Source organism: Anoplopoma fimbria, chromosome 8, assembly GCF_027596085.1.
Source record: "Anoplopoma fimbria isolate UVic2021 breed Golden Eagle Sablefish chromosome 8, Afim_UVic_2022, whole genome shotgun sequence".
NCBI lineage: Eukaryota > Metazoa > Chordata > Actinopteri > Perciformes > Anoplopomatidae > Anoplopoma > Anoplopoma fimbria.
The window spans coordinates 9,603,251-9,621,729 of NC_072456.1; the positions used below are offsets into that span (position 1 = coordinate 9,603,251).

General features: G+C 38.2%; 1 protein-coding gene across 2 annotated transcripts; it reads right to left on the reverse strand.

Annotated features, from left to right (window-relative positions):
* On the reverse strand, positions 1-16,291 carry fam102bb (family with sequence similarity 102 member Bb). Of its 2 annotated transcripts, none has more exons than XM_054602649.1 (11): positions 16,038-16,291; positions 12,297-12,417; positions 11,204-11,233; positions 10,620-10,736; positions 10,126-10,172; positions 9,263-9,357; positions 6,357-6,455; positions 4,463-4,697; positions 3,114-3,250; positions 2,077-2,146; positions 1-1,054 (listed from the first exon to the last, which is right to left on the reverse strand). In XM_054602649.1, the coding sequence occupies exons 1-11, from the start codon at positions 16,181-16,183 to the stop codon at positions 1,012-1,014; spliced, it is 1,140 nt and encodes a 379-aa protein (XP_054458624.1). In that variant the 5' UTR covers positions 16,184-16,291; the 3' UTR covers positions 1-1,011. The 2 variants fall into 2 exon arrangements, with proteins under 2 accessions (XP_054458624.1, XP_054458623.1); XM_054602648.1 differs by having other exon boundaries at positions 6,357-6,458.
* Between the last annotated feature and the right edge of the window lie 2,188 nt (positions 16,292-18,479).

Consider the following 18,479-nt stretch of genomic DNA (forward strand, 5'->3'; position numbering starts at 1 on the left):
ATCACATGAATGTCATTAGATTCAAAAATAAAGATGGAGGTTACTGAGATCTGTTAAGATAGTCAATTAAATAAACTGGATTACCAACATGTCAGTTCATGTCAGAAAGTTAGATTTGAAAACTCAGTTGTGAACAAATAAGTTGCAACTGCATTTTGCCTTTGTAAGGAAGAATAGTACTGCAGGATTTTCTAAAATGCTCGGCAAACAAATGAGATCAAGGTCTTTATGTCTACGATTAAGCAAATTGTCATGTTCTCCCATTCTCTCTTTGCAAGTGGCAATAACGCATTACTTACAAGAGAACATATCACATCCCTCCACTCATCCAGGATAACGGTTAATACTACTAAAAGTGGTCTTGCCACATAGCAGACACACACACATTCACACACAGGTCACGTTGACTCGTCAAACAGCTCAAGTCTGAGGCCTCGTCTTTGTAGTAAAACATTCTCAACTTCAAAACACCAACGGTTGTCAGAGTGCCAACAACTACAATGTTTTTAGCAGTTTATAGGCGAATATTAAAAAGAACATCCTATTCGAAAAGGAAGTCTAAAACAAACACAGAGACTAAAGGAATGTATTGAAAGCGCATTGCATACTTCACTGTGTTCTGATGATGCACACACACAGCCTGTCCCAGTGTCCTCCGTTCATCGTTTTCTTCCAGTTCCTAACAGTTTTTAAATCGCGTTTTTGGATTGGATGTTGGGTGATAAAGTTGACCTCAAAAAGTTGAGGCTAATCTACACCCAGAAAATGAGGAGGTGAGTGTTTTCCCTTGATATATGTATGTTTACTCCAAGATAATAACTGTTGACCTCTCTGTCGGAGAGCTACGGTGTCCTAAAGGTCATTTAAACACAGGAGGGCACTGTTGTAAGGTCGGACAGGGTGCTGATCAGGTAATGTGTGTGCTGTAGGAATGCAGATTGAAATTGACACAGCCTTGCCTCTAGTTTTTCGATGCAAGCGGTGTCAGTCCACTTGTGGGAGGCTGCAGGTCTAACGCTTAATCACCACCTGCTCGTACGCTCCAGCACCAACCCTGGGATAACAAGAAAAGACACTATTAGCAACCCAATGTTATATCTGGCTCACATATCACACAGTAGAGCCGACAACTTACAATGCATCATCACTGAATCGATCATTCCCTCTTTCAACTGTTTTAACTACAGTATCACCAGGTCCTGCAGTGGCTGTGCTGTTCAATCTGATGGGCACCAGTACAGGCGACTACATTCTCTAATTCTGACCTGCCTTACTTGTAAACTGCCCTTAACTACCACTCCCACACAAACAAAGAGCAGATACTTAGCAGCTTGTATCTACTCTGTGTCTGCATAGGCTAGACTTCTGTGGCTGGTTCCACTGGTTTGATATACGGTATCATCTTAATGGCTAGTAGTCCAGCTGTTATCCCTACTTATCTTAGCTCCACTTGTCTTACAAAGAGTTACTTGTTTTATATCAGTAAACTTTTCACAGTCGTCCCCGACATGGTGTACCTTTAAGTGGCCTTGAATCCTTTTCTAACCCAAGCAAACTGCAGATACTCTGCAGCATGACACAGCTTTATATCTACATTGTGAGATGTTTAACTCTAACCAAAAATGTCAACCTCATGGTGGTGCTAGAGGAAAGATTTATAATAAAAATATCATGGCAATCCATCCATTAGTTGTTGATGTGTCAGTCTGAACCAAAGTGGTTGACTAACCCTTGAGACTTGTATATCTATTCCCACTTGGAAATAAAATCTGAAACAGTAAAATAAAACAGCAGACAATAGTTTTTATACTCTAATTCCTGAAAAAGTTGGAAGTGCCAATTATGGTTGAATCTTTGACAAAAGACTTAATCTACTCCCTCCGTTACATTTCCATTACATTACAGTCATTTAGCAGACGCTTTTATCCGAAGTGACTTACAATAAGTATATTCAACATAGGTATTCAAGAGAACTACTAGTCACCAGAAGTCATAAGTGCATCTCCACCCTCTCCATCTTCTTTTAGGAACAAATCATTTAATAGGAGCTAAGTTCAGTGAACATCCCATGCTCACCTGGTGGGAAGGTGATGGCTTCCAAGGGCTGTGCTTCCCCCAGGGCCAACAAACAGACGCAAGCCTTCCTCTGGAACAGACAGAGTTTAGTAACATTTGGTCAGTACAGGGAGCAACCAAATCCTCCTGTATAATTCGAGTCATGAGGAGCAGCCAGTTGCTAGGCAATCTAAAAATAATCATGTATTGACAGCAGCTTTCTTTTACAAGCTTTGAGCTGGATGAGACCTTGGAAAGAAAAGCAATGCCCCTACTCCTCAAAAGTACACAGACTGACTCATGGAGTAACAAGCGGACTGAAGGATTTGTTGGTGGCTAATTATAGCAGAAACAATGAGTCTATTATTTGTTTAGTTAATGGTCAGAAATTGTGTTGGTAACTATTGGATAATTGATTTAGGGTTTGAGTCAAGAATCAAGCATATATCCAAACATTTGCTGATGCCAGCTTCCGAAATATAAATATTTATATTTTTCTTTCTTTTTTTTTACAATAGAGAAATTTGAGTTGGAATTTTTTTTACAAATTTCGGACATTTTATAGACAGAGGATAACCACCGGTTCGACCGGCTTTATCTTCAATAAGGTGCGGGAAGTATCAAAAAGCTCAAACTGGTGAAATAGTACATAAAGGGTAAAAAATGCAATAAAAAAATGCTAATTGCAAATTACCAGAGCACATGGTAACCCCTTTAACAATCCAAAACTTGACAGTATTAAATTCACAATTATTTAAAACACAGAAAAGTGAAAATTTTGTTAAAATTGGAAAAGCTGGAACAATCAAATTTGGGGCTTATTTTACTTCATAAATTACTTTTAATGTATGGTCAATAGAGTAATCGATTATTGTTTCTGCTCAGAAATATGAGAATATGGTTGCGTTTCGTAACTTTTCTTGAAAAGTCTACATCAAGGAGGGAAAAATCGGCCTTGGAACTCACTTATTGATACCCAAAAGTATTAGAACCTGCAGATATGAGGATTCCGATAGAGTCTAATTAATCATTATTATTTATCTGGATGTGTAGCCTACCTTCAGCACTGGAGTCCAGTAAACTGGGTGTAAAGTCTTGACTCTGCAGAATCTTTTCTACAACATCGTCAGCATCCACCCGCGTGTCGTCCATTCTCTTTAGCTGAGACTCCATGGAGTCCTGCTTCACAGGGTGTCTGAGGAGAGGATATAAAAGGGTCATTTTGTCTCTGTGACCAATAATGATGCTAATAAATATGATATTTTATCATACTGAATCTACATTTAATTCAGTGCCAGGCAGGGATGTGGTCTACGAATAAGCTGAGGGATTACATCCAAGTAGAAGGAAATTATGTCTGTTTTTGGTAGAATAGATTTCTCATTGTGGGGGATGGGGGCTGCCTACAGGCACCTCTTAAGATCACCAATTGACACATTATATCTAATTTGTTTAATTCATACAAGAACTGAAGTTTGAAAACGACATGTGGTTTTACAAGGGGACATGAGCCAAGCTATTTGACTATTTGTTAGCTGCTACAGTAACTTCCTGGTAACTTACCCTTTTTGTCCCTGTGAGGTTTGTCAGTGGAGACTCAAGCTGCAAGTGGAAGCTTCGTATTGTACATGTTTGGACACACCTTCTCATTCAATGTTTTTTTTTTCTTTTTTCTACATTGTAGATTAATATTGAAGACATCCAAACTATGAAGGAACACATATGGAATTATGTGGTAAACAAACAAATGCTCAACAAACCAGAATATGTTTTATATTTTAGATTCTTCAAAGTAGTTGAATGAAAAGGTGTGTCAAAACTTTTGACTGGTACTGTACATATGAGAGTGATACGGATTTCCTTATCTTACTCTCAGCAAGAAAGCGAAAAAGGAAATGAACCCAAACCAAATATTAATGTCAGGATAAAGTAAAACATGCCAGAGTGTCTAAGGCGTAATAAATACATTACTAAATGCTGGTCTTCAAAGAGATTGGCTAAATATAAAGTGCACCTTAAACCATAAAAGTACTCTTCTTGAGTTGTGGTTTGACATTTTTAGATTCCACGAACACATGACTAACGTTTTCATAAATACAAAGAGCCCCTATTGACAGCACATAATGAAACCACAGATTCAGACTCTTCCGCTGCTCTGCCTCGCTGCTTTCTACTGCGTGACAGCTGCTTCCTGAAATGCAAGTCTCAGGTGAGATAATCTCTAAAGTTTGTTAACTTCCTTAAAAGAACTGCTACTCTGTTTTGTGCTCATCACCTACAATAAGAAGAGATAACCATGACTTTCTGCTTCCTCTTCATTAAATATAACTATGACAGTGATTATTATCTGCACGTAGCTTTCATGAAATACATTTATTTACTTGACAAATGAACTAAAGACACTCACCTGTTGAGTCGTTCACAGGACGAGGCGCTCCTTACTGGTGTACCCGCTTGGTTGCTAGTGGTGGCGTTGGGGACTGGGTGTTCAGGTAGAGCATGACAGGGTCTGGACTCTCGGTCCCGGTCCTCGCTGGGCTCTGGGATGCTGCCGATGCCCGTTGAGGCGCTGCCAACTGAATGGTTTCTCCGATGGCTGAACTCTGACATGCTGGAGGAGCGGGAGTGACCGGTGCTGTATCCTGAGATCAATGGCAAAGGTTGTATAATATAATAATGCTGTAGTAGCTCTTAAATTAACAATAACAGTCTAATATTCACTATTTTTTAGAGTAACCTTATCTCTGACATTGTCAGGATAAATATATCTTCTTAAATTGATCTTTGACCAGCAGTTCTAAATTGGATATAATGAAAAGCAAATTGTAAAGCACTCTGGATAAAAGCGCGTTTTAAAAGCAACCATTTACAGCAGCTGAAAATAATTGCAAAGCACTGCTGAAAATTCAGATATCTTAAAATGGCAAATGCATTGCACTGCACGGCTGAAAAACTGAATTCTAAAACTGAATTCTAAAACTGACAAAACTCTGATCAGATTGTTTAGAGTTGAACTACATTACATAAAGAAGCAAATACTGTCACAGATGGAACCGCTGAAATACTACTTTCTGCCACGAACTTAAAGTTTTAAAGTTTCAGTAATACACCCTGCTCTATTACGTCACCTGTAATACACCTTCTATTACGGCATCGAGCAGCTACCTTCCATTTCGAACAGACCCGCCGGAAAAAAGCCTGCGTGTCATGAGGCCAAAAACAAACAAGCTTGAAAAAAATATTAGATTCATGACAGCTTGTGTTCGCAAGCCCTCCCCATTTTTTTTTTTATTGCAGATCTACACGAATCACACAAATGACCTATTTTGGATCAAAAACGGCGACTTTGACGAGTTTGCACCCCTGAATTAAAGAGGATAATTTTGGTATATACATACAAGTCCAATAATTGCTTTACTTATTGACTACACCCAAGTAATACTTTCTGTCTCGCGACCTGAAGTTTTAAAGGTTTACTGCACTAAAATGCTGTTTTCTGTCCAAGTACTTAAAGTTTTTAAAGGTAAATCTACCCAAATATAATATTCTGTCTAACGACTAATATTTTTAAAAGTTACGACATAATTAATTTTAACTTCCACTTTTGACAGCATTGCAGTTTAGCTTCTAGGTTTTCCTGCAATGAATATCAGCTCTTAGCTTCTTTATGTAATGCAGTTCAGCTTCAGACTTTGCCAGTTTTAATTTTCAGTTTTTCAGGAGTGCAGTGCAACACATTTCTGCTATAAGATTTCTGTATTTACAGCAATAATTTGCAATTAATTTCAGCTGTCAACTTTCACATGCTACATTTTCTACAGGTTAGTAATTATTATTATCATCATTATTGCTATCTGTGCATCGGTTTACTTTAGTCAAGGAAGGGCGTACCTCCCACAAACTAATATGAGGCAGGAAATACATTTTTAAATTAAAAACTGGAGTGCCATTAGAGCTGCTCTCTGCTCATCTTTGTACTTCCTCTGATCTTTTATTACAGTCATCTGATCTGCCTGAAATGGTAACTCGATCCTTAGGTTTGAACTGCCCTGGTGGCGTGTCAATGGAAACTAATTGTATCACTTCCCTCCTCTTTAGTCAAAAGCTTTTTGTGCATTATGTAGCTGAGGCCGGTAACAACGTTTTGATTCTGTCCCTCAATAAGCCAGCTTTGATAACCACATACATTATATTACATACATCCAAAAATCAGTCCGTGTGTTAGCTTGCCATCAATGTCAGGTCAACAACAGTTAATCTGAAATAAAAACATAAGAATTTTTAAATGTGTGGTCCCGTACCTGAGAGTTTGGACTGTTGGCTGGCGTAGCTGGATGTTCGGGAGTGGCCGCATCCCCCAAGTTCATCAGAAACAACAGGACACTTCCCTTCTCGACTCTCTGCTTCATTAGAAAGAAGAGGAAAAAAAAGACAAATGTGATGACAAAGGCATGAAAGTGCTACAAGTGTCTGTTCTTCTATTGAACTGCCATAATTTAACTAATAAAGCTACATGTTAAGGTTTTCTTATGCCTCATCATATAGTCCAAAAGAAACTGGGGCCTAACAAGCTCAAAATCTTATGATGCCTTCGCTTTGTCCTTCAATCCAATACCATTGCTCATTATCAGCTCAATACACCAGATGTGTGGCATAGATAGGTTTGTGAATAAAAGCAGGAAAAGCTGTGGTTATACGCAGTCAACCGAAATTTAAACAGGAACACAGAAAATAAAACTGGTAATGCAACACCACAGGTTCCTTTTGTAAAATATCAAAAGTATACTTTTCAACATACTATTCTCTTTTTTACAGATGAGACATACATGACCAGAAATTTCCGGCCCCAGACACTTTATATATGCAAGAGATCGCTGTTGTCGGCCAGACAAGGTTTGATCGAAACCACAGACATAAACTCAGTTTCCGTCAGTTATCTTTTCTGCACAACCTGGTTGGTGTTACTAGCTGTTGATTTGTTGCTTATTTATACCAACAGGCAACAACTTCCCTCTTCCTCCCACACATTGTCCCATTCCTCAGCATCCATAAATGAATGAGCTACAGACTGTACTGTACTATATGTCTGTGTACAATAGTGTTTTGAGTTTTAAGCCTTTTTCAAAAACATTTGCAGCAACATGAACAAGTTGCTTGACACTGTGTCAAGTGTCAAGCAGGCAAACATGAAAAAAGCTGAGCTGCAAGAAAGCAGAACAGTTCAGAGTTCAAATGTCTGCAGGAAAGGAAGAAAAAGCCTCTGTCTCAGCAACACAACAGAAAAAAAGACACCCTTTCAAGAGACATTAACCCTGAGATGCAGTTTCCCCAATATTTGGTGATGTTAATATTTCAGCATGTCATATTATAAAAGAGTGCCACATCTGCCGAAACTGCTCAAAAAGTAAACAGTTGTGTAAAATGTAATAAACTAGTGTGCAGTGATCACGGAAAGAAACAGGTGGTATGAAATGCAAATGTTTCATGCTTTTTTATTTTAAAATTGAAGAATTAAAAAATGAGAATTACAGTGCTAATCTTTAGAATCTTTGTGTAGATTTCATATAATTATTTTGTGCAACGATGAAGAAGATCTTTATTATTATTATTAACAAAAACTTTTTATTCTAATTGTGATGCTGGTCATTTTTGACCCACTTTTGGAAGCTTGTAGGTTCCAGTGACCTTTGCATCCAAGGCTTAACACAGTATCTCAGTGCATTATTTGTCACACTCCAACATGTCTTGTAGGATGAGCATACAGGAATGTATTATAACAAAAATCCCTTTGAATGGATACTGCTCACACACATGAAACCCACCTGCACATTCACCGCAAACATGCACAGCCAAGAACAAGATGATGATGATGATGATGAAAGAGCATTGTCTTCAGCAGACAAATCGTGCACATGCAAACACACAATCCCCCTAGATAGACTCGCACACACTTCTATTTTTAACCATGTAAGAGCCTACAGGATAGAGCAGATTGTGGCTAATCTAGAAGAGAACTAGTTTAAATAATACATGAAAGAGCTGCGCTACATCCTGAAGCTTCCAGGAGGAACAACACCGCAATGTGTTCACACATGGAGAAACACACACAGAACAAGAGAGATGGGGGTGAAACACGGGAGAGAAATGTAGCAGAAAGGGGCAGCTGGAAGATAAATATTTTCATTGTGCTGGATGGGAGATAAATAACAGTTATATAAAGTATGAGTGCATCATACTGTAGAGTGCACACATAAAAAACTACATTGGTCTGCATTTTGCAGCTGATGCAAGTTGATAAACTCTGTGAAAAAATATGGCTTTCCCTCGTGTAGCTCCTTCACAATAAAAGCCATTCATTCACCTGTGTGGAAACTTTTAATAATGTGAGCACGCAATGGTCGGTTTGCTTTAGCAGCAACTGCTAGGTGTGATTTCAAAGTTGTTACTGTAGGGAAACAAATGGGGAACGGCGTATGTCAAGCAGGCATTTAAATCAAATGTTATGCTATAGTTAAATTTGTAAGAAATGTTATTCACTTCTTTAATTACTGTAAACTGCCAAGGATGTTATAAAGCAATGATTTACTAATTATAACGGTTGACTCTATCAGAAGGTTTTAATCCCAAGTAATTATGCCCTCCTGTAATCTGAATTTGGCCTGTAAATTGGATTATAAACACTCTAAAACTATAAGTATCACCAAATTGTTTTCATTGTTGTTAGTTAGATCTGGTAGCCACATGTAATAGAGAGTGAAACTACTACTAACAACGACAAGCGCTTGTTGTGACACCATCTGTTGAATACAGTAGTCGGCCTTTACAACCTCGTTGTGTATACTTGTGCTCATGCAACTGTGGTGTAGTTTGTTTATAGCCTAATGTTAGCTTTTTACATCTGCCGATTGCATTCATGCTTCAAAAACATAAATGTGGTGTTATTTTGCTGGACAAAACTTGAAGTATAATTAACTTGTGTTTGCCACATAACTTATCTTCTGCAATAATCTAAAATCCAATAGAAATTCCCATAGGCTTTTTGTTGAGGGAACCAGTGCGATGCCAATTTCTAGGTTGGCCTCCAAATAAATATACGTCATCCCTGTAGCACTCAGTGGGAAGTGTGCTCTATCCGGTAAATGTTTGGAAAAGCCAATGGGATGACTAAGCAGGCCAGAGGAGTGTAATGTGGCGTGATTTGTCTTACCAGAACAGCCTTTCTGTGAGTCCCCTCCCCTCCTCTCCTCCAGCAGGCTCTCTCCATCCCCCTGGATCCCGATCACTGTGGCTGTAGAGGGAGGCCTGGTGACACAGGGAAGACAATCAGGCTTTTTTATGCTGTCTTGAATTTCAATGTGTCAATTGTTTAGAAATACAAAGCAAGGTGAGAAAGACATACATAGAGAGCAAAAAAAAAAAGATTAAATGAAGGAAAAGACCATTAGGTTAGGTATAAAAGCTAAGGCTAAAGAGTAAATATAGTGTAGACACTCAATGTTTGAATACATGCTGCAATAAAAGAAGATGTAGCTTTTTGCATTAACATACAGGCTACTGAATAATTTTTAGGTCAAATGTTGCCCTTGGGTGAAGCAGCATTTCCCTCTCTGTACTGACACATACTTTCACTGAAAATCATAATCATACTAGAATAACTAGTAGGTCAACTTACAGTTTATCACATGCAGGATGAAATCAATCAGGGCTTTTGACATGTGAAAGTCTGATTGTGCAACAGTTATTCAGTGTTGCGTATATCTGAATCATTTGATTCCCATGAAACTTTCCCAAGTCTGTAAAAGCACAGTCAGTATCACACTAACAGCAGCATTCTTGGATAAGCTCCAAAACAAATGCAATCAGCAGAAGATTTGACGTCATTACTTTGGCACATATTAATAAGCTTTTTTTTTTAAAGACTTTAGCCATTATCTGATAGTGGTAGTAGAGATACAGAAAGGAAATGTTATTCTTTAAATCTAAATCTAAATCTAAATCTTGGCAAGCTCATTGTTAGAACAAAGCAGATTTAGCACCTTAGTAAAGTGGAAAACTATCTCTTCAACTTACGTTTTAAAACAGGGATCCCCTGACATGAGCTGTGTACTGATGATGACCTGAGAATAGAAAAAGAAACTTGTTAATTGGTTCAGGTTTGTTTTGCATCCAATGTTTCCATTGGCCTGGATTCTTGGTTTAGAGAAAGAAAAGGAATGTTGTTTTTTTGTTTTAAGCATAGTTGTTCCAAATTAACAAAAATCAAGAAATCACCTGAGAGCTATAGATTAACTAACTCATCTTAAAAGTAAACATGGGCCTTTTTGTTATCCACGATAAAAAGTAATATATTAAAAATACAATCATTTCTGGCTACAGTCTAATTGACTAACTGGCAACCTAGCCATTGTTGTTACAAGCAATCCTAAATGTTTATGCAAAAAAACATTTTCCTTGCCCACTCCCTAGTTGAGAAAAACACCAGGCTTGTATTCAAAACACTTAGATTCCTCCTTAAGAAGTATAATTAGGCAGGTGTGGATGTGTTACCGTAGCTTCAATGTTACCTTGAGAATGGAGTTATCCTGGCGGGTATTTTTGGTATCGTAGCCTTCCAGCAGACATCTGCGAGTTGTATTCCCTGAGCCGGCAAACTCTGCTAAATTCAAATCTGCAAAACCAAGCTGAAGGAGAAAAATGACACTGGGTGAACTTTGTTTTTCTCTCAGGAGGCATACGTTTTGACCAGTCAGCACTATGACAATCTCTAGATATGAAATGACAGCAGTGAGGACATGAGAGAAACTCAACAAAATTAGCACATTTTACAACGTATCTTTTCTTCAATGAAAAGAAGGTAATCTTCTATAATTTCAATATTATTGATATTGAAATTTTAGGGGAAAGGGGCTTTCATCTTGTCTAGAAAGTCCACAAGAATAAATGTAACATGCTCAGTAAATAATTACTCGCAATCAGTGAAAGAGAGACCAAATGACATGATGAGCCAACCCGCAGGCAGTGAAGGCCATCTGTGTGCTACGGGCTCACATGCTATCTACATAAATATGGCTGATTACTGTAAATCTAGGTGACCTAGAGGTTGGGTTAGGAGATGGGGGATGGATGACGCAAGTATGTGAGGAATTACCTTTGCATATGCCTTCCCACCTTTCAGCTCCTGGAACAGAGAAGCATAAAAATCAAAATTAAACATCTAAATTCATGCTTCATTTAAGCATGATTCAATTTAAAACATTAGTGATCACCACCTCTCTATCAGTCGTGTTGAAATGTATATGAGTTCCAAAATACTGGGATGGGAAAAGACAGTTTATTTAATGTTTTAGCTGCGTACAAGTTAAGAGATTGATACACATTTTCCAGTTCTGGCACTATAAATGGTATGTGTCCTTACAGGAGCAACTGACCTTTTAAGACTAAAAACATACTCATTTAATACTGGTCTGGTAAACTATAACAATATAACAAATATGCTACCTTCCATCAGAAGATAAATCACAGGAACATTGTACATTTGGATGTCTGGTCCAAATATTAGCGATAGGTAACTGCTTGACATTTTAAAGTTCAAAACCAAAATACTGGTAAAGAGAGACACCAGTGGAGGCAAAATAACCTAGGTTTTCTCTGTGTTCTAAAACAAAGAGGGCAGGGCACACCAGAAATAGCCTGCAGCTACAGTGTGGAAACACAAGATGCATTTTCACCGGGAAGACTTATTCAGGCTCATCTATTCCCTTGTTTTTACTGCTGTTTCTTTCCCCCTTATATCCCAAAAATGACGTAACATGACATGATTAAACAACCAAAGAACATTCATGTTTAAGGATGAATGTTAGAGGACAGAAAAAGGACAAAGATTTCACTGTGATGAGTTTGTTTTCTATGGAATGCAGTGCTTGCTGTCTGCATTTTAGAGTTCATATTTCACACTCCAGTTTCAATTTGCTGCATAAAGGTGAACGTAACCAATACTGAAATTTAACCCAGGTTCAGCAATTCTGTTAGCAAGGCTGATACATTCCTCTTTTTTGCTTCCTTGTTTTTGCGCTGACATGAACAAAAGCCTTAATGTTTGCATAAAATCCTCGGCCGATACATCTTTAACCTGAACCTTGTCATCCAAATGCAAAGCATTACATTATGGATCAACAACACAATATGTAGGTGTATCTATACCTGAAGTCTGAAATCTGGAACACAGTGGCTTCATACTGTACCTTTCTGACAGACACACGGCACACACAAGGGTCCAGTACCCCTGTCCCTGCGTTGGCACTCATCTTGCAGGGGAAAGAGAACCGTTTCCTCCATCGAACACAGTTGGCCTGCACTGGCTCCCTGTGAGGGCAAATCACACAAACTTAGACCGTCTTCAGGCACTCTGTTAGGTCAGATATCATGAATTCGTTCTGCATAGGTCGCACGTTGAGGTCTAAAAGGCTCATTTACAATTGGATGATAGACATCTTGAGTCGAGATTGATGCAAAAACTGGCAGGGTTTGGGATTTCATTCCTTATGAAGCTCAATCATTTCAACATTTCACAACTGAAAAAAAACTGGCTCATTTCCTTTTGTGGTTTGGAAAACTGACATTATAACCTCTGATTAATGGTTTCGCTCTGTACCAGAATTATAATGCACCATATATTATACACGGGAAAGAATGTTTAATACAATAAATCTATTTATTGTTGTTTTTTTTTTTTTTTAAGGCTGGCATCAATTAACTTTACTTTTTTGTAGCTTTAGCACTTCTTCTTCAATCAAATGGTTTTCAAATTTCAAATCAACAACTTTTCCAGTTTTAAAATGTTTTGTTTTTAGGAGAGGTTTTTATGTGGATGCTTCAGCACCATATTCAACATATAAGAACATTGGCTTCTTTTGTAAAATGCCAGAATGGTTGGGACTGAAATATATTATTTAAAGCAAATAAAATAAAAAAGCAAAGATATTGTATTGGCAATAGTACAAATGGGGTTCAAAATACAATGATTTGTTCAGATTTTTGGGATAAGTACCATTGGTCCACTCCCTTTCAGCTCTGATAATATTCATAAGGTGTGAAAGCACAATTTAATTTCATGAATTTTAATATCATTATCAAATAACAATGAAAGCCACTTAGGTTGAATGACTACTGGATTAACATTCATCACATCTCTCCCCAGTTTAAGGCTGAGTTGCCAATGTACGTTTTTGTGCTTAGCCTTTGACTTTTCTGGCCACTAAATAAACAAGCAAATGAATTACAGTCCTGTTTTCACCTGTGGTTCATTTGACTGCTGAAGCCAAAAAAGGTTGGGGCGGCAGGTGTAGATCACATGCACACACATCCCCTGTCTATAACTAGAGGGTAAAATCAAATTTGAGTGAGCTGTAGCCTACTGAGAAGATGAGACTAAGTAAAACAGAAAAGAGCGTGTATGCGTGGGCAGCATCACGATACCCCAGATGGCCTCTCTTTCACTGGCATCCTCTCCTCTCCCACTCACCTAACCAACTCCCTTCTGTCAAGACCACATGCCATTCATATAGATCAGCTTTGCTGGATTTAAATACAAGCAGAGCTGACGGTTTTCTTCTAAAATACAGTACCAATTACAACGATGCGACGAGTCAAACAATTTGACAACAGTTTGCACTTGAAATTGTGACAAGCAAGAAGCGTTGACGACATAAGACTTAAATGATTAACAGGGTGTGAATATCCCCGTTAAGACAGTTAGAACTGAATACAGGCCAGGACTGTGCACTGCATCCCTGCCTCAATATAAATAAAAAGCACTAGATGCGTGACTAATGCTTTACAAATGCTGACTTCATCCTGGGGTTGATACATTTCAGAGAGTGAACTCCCAAAGCTGGAGAGGGACGTTCCAGCCAGTTGGACACTGCAAGCTTTCAGGATACCGGCTTGATTGCATGAACTGTAACTCACAGTACTTCTCAGCGCTGCAAAATCCTATTAGTGAGTGTGAGGAAGACTGGTTTTAAGCACATGCAAAGGTCGTCTCTCTTATCTCTATAGATGGGTCAGATATCTTGTTAAACTACAGCTGCTCTCCTTGTAAAAAGACAGATGTGGTCAGGCTGCAGGCATAACCTCTCTCATAAACACACTGAAAACAAGACTTTGGTGCAGGGTTTTCCAATGGCTAGCTGCGATGAAAACATTAAATCTCTTTTAAAAAAGGTAAACCTATATAACAAGGAAAACTTGATTTGGGCAGAAACAATGGAAAAGAAAGGCTCATAAAACAACAATCCTCACAGTTGGGATGACTCAAAAGAGACGTCAGAAGAAACATTGAAGTTTATGGTTCTAACAAACGCAACAATTACAGAAGAAATGCAATCTGACGACACCCAAGACTTGCATTTCAGAGCCAGAACAGTACGTTTTAATTTGAATCTCAACCATATGAAATCCATCGTCTGGGTTGTGAGATTAAAGAACCATTTTACAGCGTTTCTTCATTTTAATTTAGCTGCAGTGGCTGCTCACATGTGACAAAATGTACAAGGAAAATTGTAGCTAAATTAAAAAGGACCTAAATGTCATGACCTTAGGAGTATCCTGATTAACAAAGTCCAGCACATTGGGCCTTTCTATCAAGCCATTTTACAAGAGCTACTTACTCTAAAGCAAACAGAGGGCTTGTTATATAATCTGGGTGAAGTCATATAATCCCTAAAGCTTCACTCCATAAAAATGCTTTTCTCTTTTTCCCAATCATAGAAGCCAGTCAACGTATCGGTGAAAACCTTCAAAAAGTTACAGACAGAAGATATGACTGTCTTCGCTTGCTTTGTCTCTTTGTCTCTATCTCTATTATACTTAATTAGAAATCTATGGGTTTTAGATTGACTGTTGGAAAAAAAGCAATATGAAGACGTCACCTTGGGGTACAGGAAATTGTCATGACATTTTCTGACATATTTTAGATCAAATGACTAATGAATAATTTAGCATTACTAAATTATGAAAATAAGGATGAAAAAAAGGTACCGACGGTTTAAAAAAAAGCCACTTTACTGACCTAAAAAGCCCAAAACAGGTTACAGAGGGGATGACTGTCTCTGCTTGTCTCAACTTGACAGCAGTCATGACATTAGCATGACACTTGTGTGGACTCCAGGGTGAATACTGGGTGTAAGGTAATTCCCTGTCTTGCCCAACAATTTAATATGCAAAGTGTCAGTTTCCTTTGAAAATTGGGCAACTAATATACAGATTCAGTTGCCCAAGTTGGTGGGACACAAATAAGGTGTTACACAGGAAGATATTTCCGAGAATGAAACAATAGCATAGTCTTGCTGAATATGCCCTTAGGTTGAGGACAATGCATTGTCCAGGCATTATTCCTTGATCAGGTATAATCAATAACCGGTTGATGAAGTAAGACAGTCAAACACTTCCTTCAGTGATAACTTTGTGACCAAACTGGGGCCAGATATAAGGCAGCCCAGGACATCAATTACTCTATTGATTAAAGAATAGACAGAGGAGATGTATTGAACTATATATATATATATATCAGTTATGTGGCAAGTCAGCTGGCTCCTCATAGCACAGTAATCAATGCCACACTCAGCGAGGAAGTCAGCAGCCCCCGTGAAGAGCATGCAAACTGAGGCTAACTAGCCAATGTTGGATGATACTTCAGAGCAGATATTGTCACTTATGCTCATGTTTGTTTGTTTTGGCTGCAACTCTGCCTCAGTCACCAGCTTTGGCTGGAGGGTCAGGGTTAGTGAGATCAAGCCCAAACACAGTCACAGTCACGTTAGCTCGTCTCTAACCTCGCTCATGCTTAGCGCGTTAGCTGGTCTGCTCGTCACGTATCGCAGTATGCTGACGATCCCCAGCTAATAAAGCCTACAAGCTGCAGGAAGCTGTTGACGGTAAACTCCCGGTGGTTGTATGTGTGCACACAGCAGACCCCCCCTCACCGTGAAGACTCCTCGGAGAAGCCTCCGTCCAGCAGCCTGACTTTACAGAACAGCACCCCGTTGACAAAGGGGACCGACGAGAGCTCGTCCAGCTCAAAATCCACCTTAAACTTGAATTTCTTCTTTTTCATCATCATTAAATCCATACACAGATTCAGTACTCTTGAGAAGATGCTCGTGTCTCGCTGGTCGCTGACATTACAGCCCCATTGTGTTGTGGAGAGGGAGGATGGTGGTGGAGATGCTGGTGACAACAGTCATTTACAAACCTGACTGAGGCGACGTGGAGGAGCTACTTCCTCTGGGGGTTTTCAAAATAAAAGAGTATGATTGGAAACTAAATACCAGTGGTGGAATAAGTATACAGATATGTTACTTAACCCTTTAAGTACTAAAACTATGACAGGCCGCCTGGTCCTTTTTGTCTTTTTTTCTTCAATAAATGTAAATTATTTTGCTCTTTTTTTCGGGAGAAATGTAACTTTCAAAATCTGGCAAGTATTTGTCATTATTATATGTTATAAAAGTAGCAATCCTCTAGCATCAAACGTTACTTATGACACAGAATGGCACAACTCCGAATAATTCATATCATATGTGTGGGTAATAGTTCATGTTGCAACTGGAAAAGGTAGAGCTCATTTGTATTACCTTATAAACTGCTGGGTAGTTTAAGATATAAATATATATAACAGAATGCATGTGTGTATTGATATTTGGAATTAATATTAACCATCTTCAAAATAACTCGAGGCTAAAGCTATCAAATAAATGTAGTGGGATGAAAAGTACAACATTTACCTCTGAAATATCGTAGACTAGAGGTAGAAAGTGTGAGAAAATTGAAATACTCAGATAAAGTATAAGTACCTCCAAATGGTACTTAAAGAAAAACAAGGTCAATTAAAAAAAAAAATCACATATTTTATTTCCATATATGTTTTAGGAAGACTTTAGTAAACATGAACAACTCTCCCAAAAGTTAAAAAAGAAATGTAGTTGAGTAAAAAGTACAAGTACCTCAAAATTGTACTTAACTGCAGTACTTTAGAAAATGTACTTAGATACTTTGAGTGAAACGCGTCTATGTCCCTCTTTTAATTTGAAATAGATCAGGATTAAACGGATGTACATTATTGACAAATGACTTGATGGGATTGTATTAAAGCCCGCCTTCTACCTCCGTCGCCCCCTTGCGGTCAATGAAAGCAACAGAAGCACTGATTAAACAGATTACAACAACAACGTGAAACCAGCTGCTGTAATGTAACATTTGTCGCCACCTCGTGGTACATTCAAGGCAGTGCCATGACACTCTTATTAAACGTGACTTTTCAAGACAATTTCTCCCACAAGCCCCATTACATCTAAAGTTTTCAATTTGCACTATACCTTATATCAATCATATCACACTGGTATTGCACTCAATAGTGCAGCTTGTTTATTTTGTTCTAATTTATTGTGCAATACTGTATTGTGCTACAATGGCAATAAGATAAGATAAGATAAGATAAGATAAGATAATCCTTTATTAGTCCCGCAGCGGGGAAATTTGCAGGCTTACAGCAGCAGAGAGTAAAGTGCACACAAGAGACATAGTAGAAGAAGACAAGATAAAAAAAACACAAAAAAAAACAAGTATTATAAATAAGCAATAAAAAAAACAGTAGAAAAACAACAATAACTGAAATATTATATTTACAGACAGAAAAAAAAAACTATTTTAACTTTTTTAACTATTATTGCACAGTGTAATGTGTAATGTATTGCACAATAGAGCTGAACATTGAATATTCACAAGAAAGGCTATTTGTTATTTTGTAACATTGGGATCTCAATAACAATTCAAAATGTTCTTGGTGCGCAACATCAGTTTGCAAACATCATCGATGCAAACCCATAATTTAAGTCTTAAAGTCTTTATTAAGTAGCCGCGGAATAACTGTCCTCTCCCCCACCCCCCTCTCCATATTCATCTCTCAATGAAGCCTCAATTAAAATGTTTGGTACATATGTTTTGCCTTGACCAGCTGCCAGATTCCTGTGAGTATGACTCACTAAACTGAATCAGACTGCTGGAGCCCACTGGGACTGGGACTGTAGGCCATACCGGTAATAACATATGTATATATGTGTGTGTGTGTGTGTGTGTGTGTGTGTGAAATGAAAATGATAATTTTAAGGAACTAACTTTTGGTTTAGTTGGAAAAAGCATAAAGTAAAAGCCTGCAAATTAATGAAGAAAACCATTGTAATATAAATGTGAGTGTAGGCTTTCACATGGAAATACACTTTGAAATAGTAGCTTTACCCGTGTTGTTCCTGTGAAGGGTGTGTCTCTCTCTGTGCTGTGTGTGTGTGTGTGTGTGTGTGTGTGTGTGTGTGTGTGTGTGTGTGTGTGTGTGTGTGTGTGTGTGTGTGTGTGTGCGCAGTAAAAAAGAG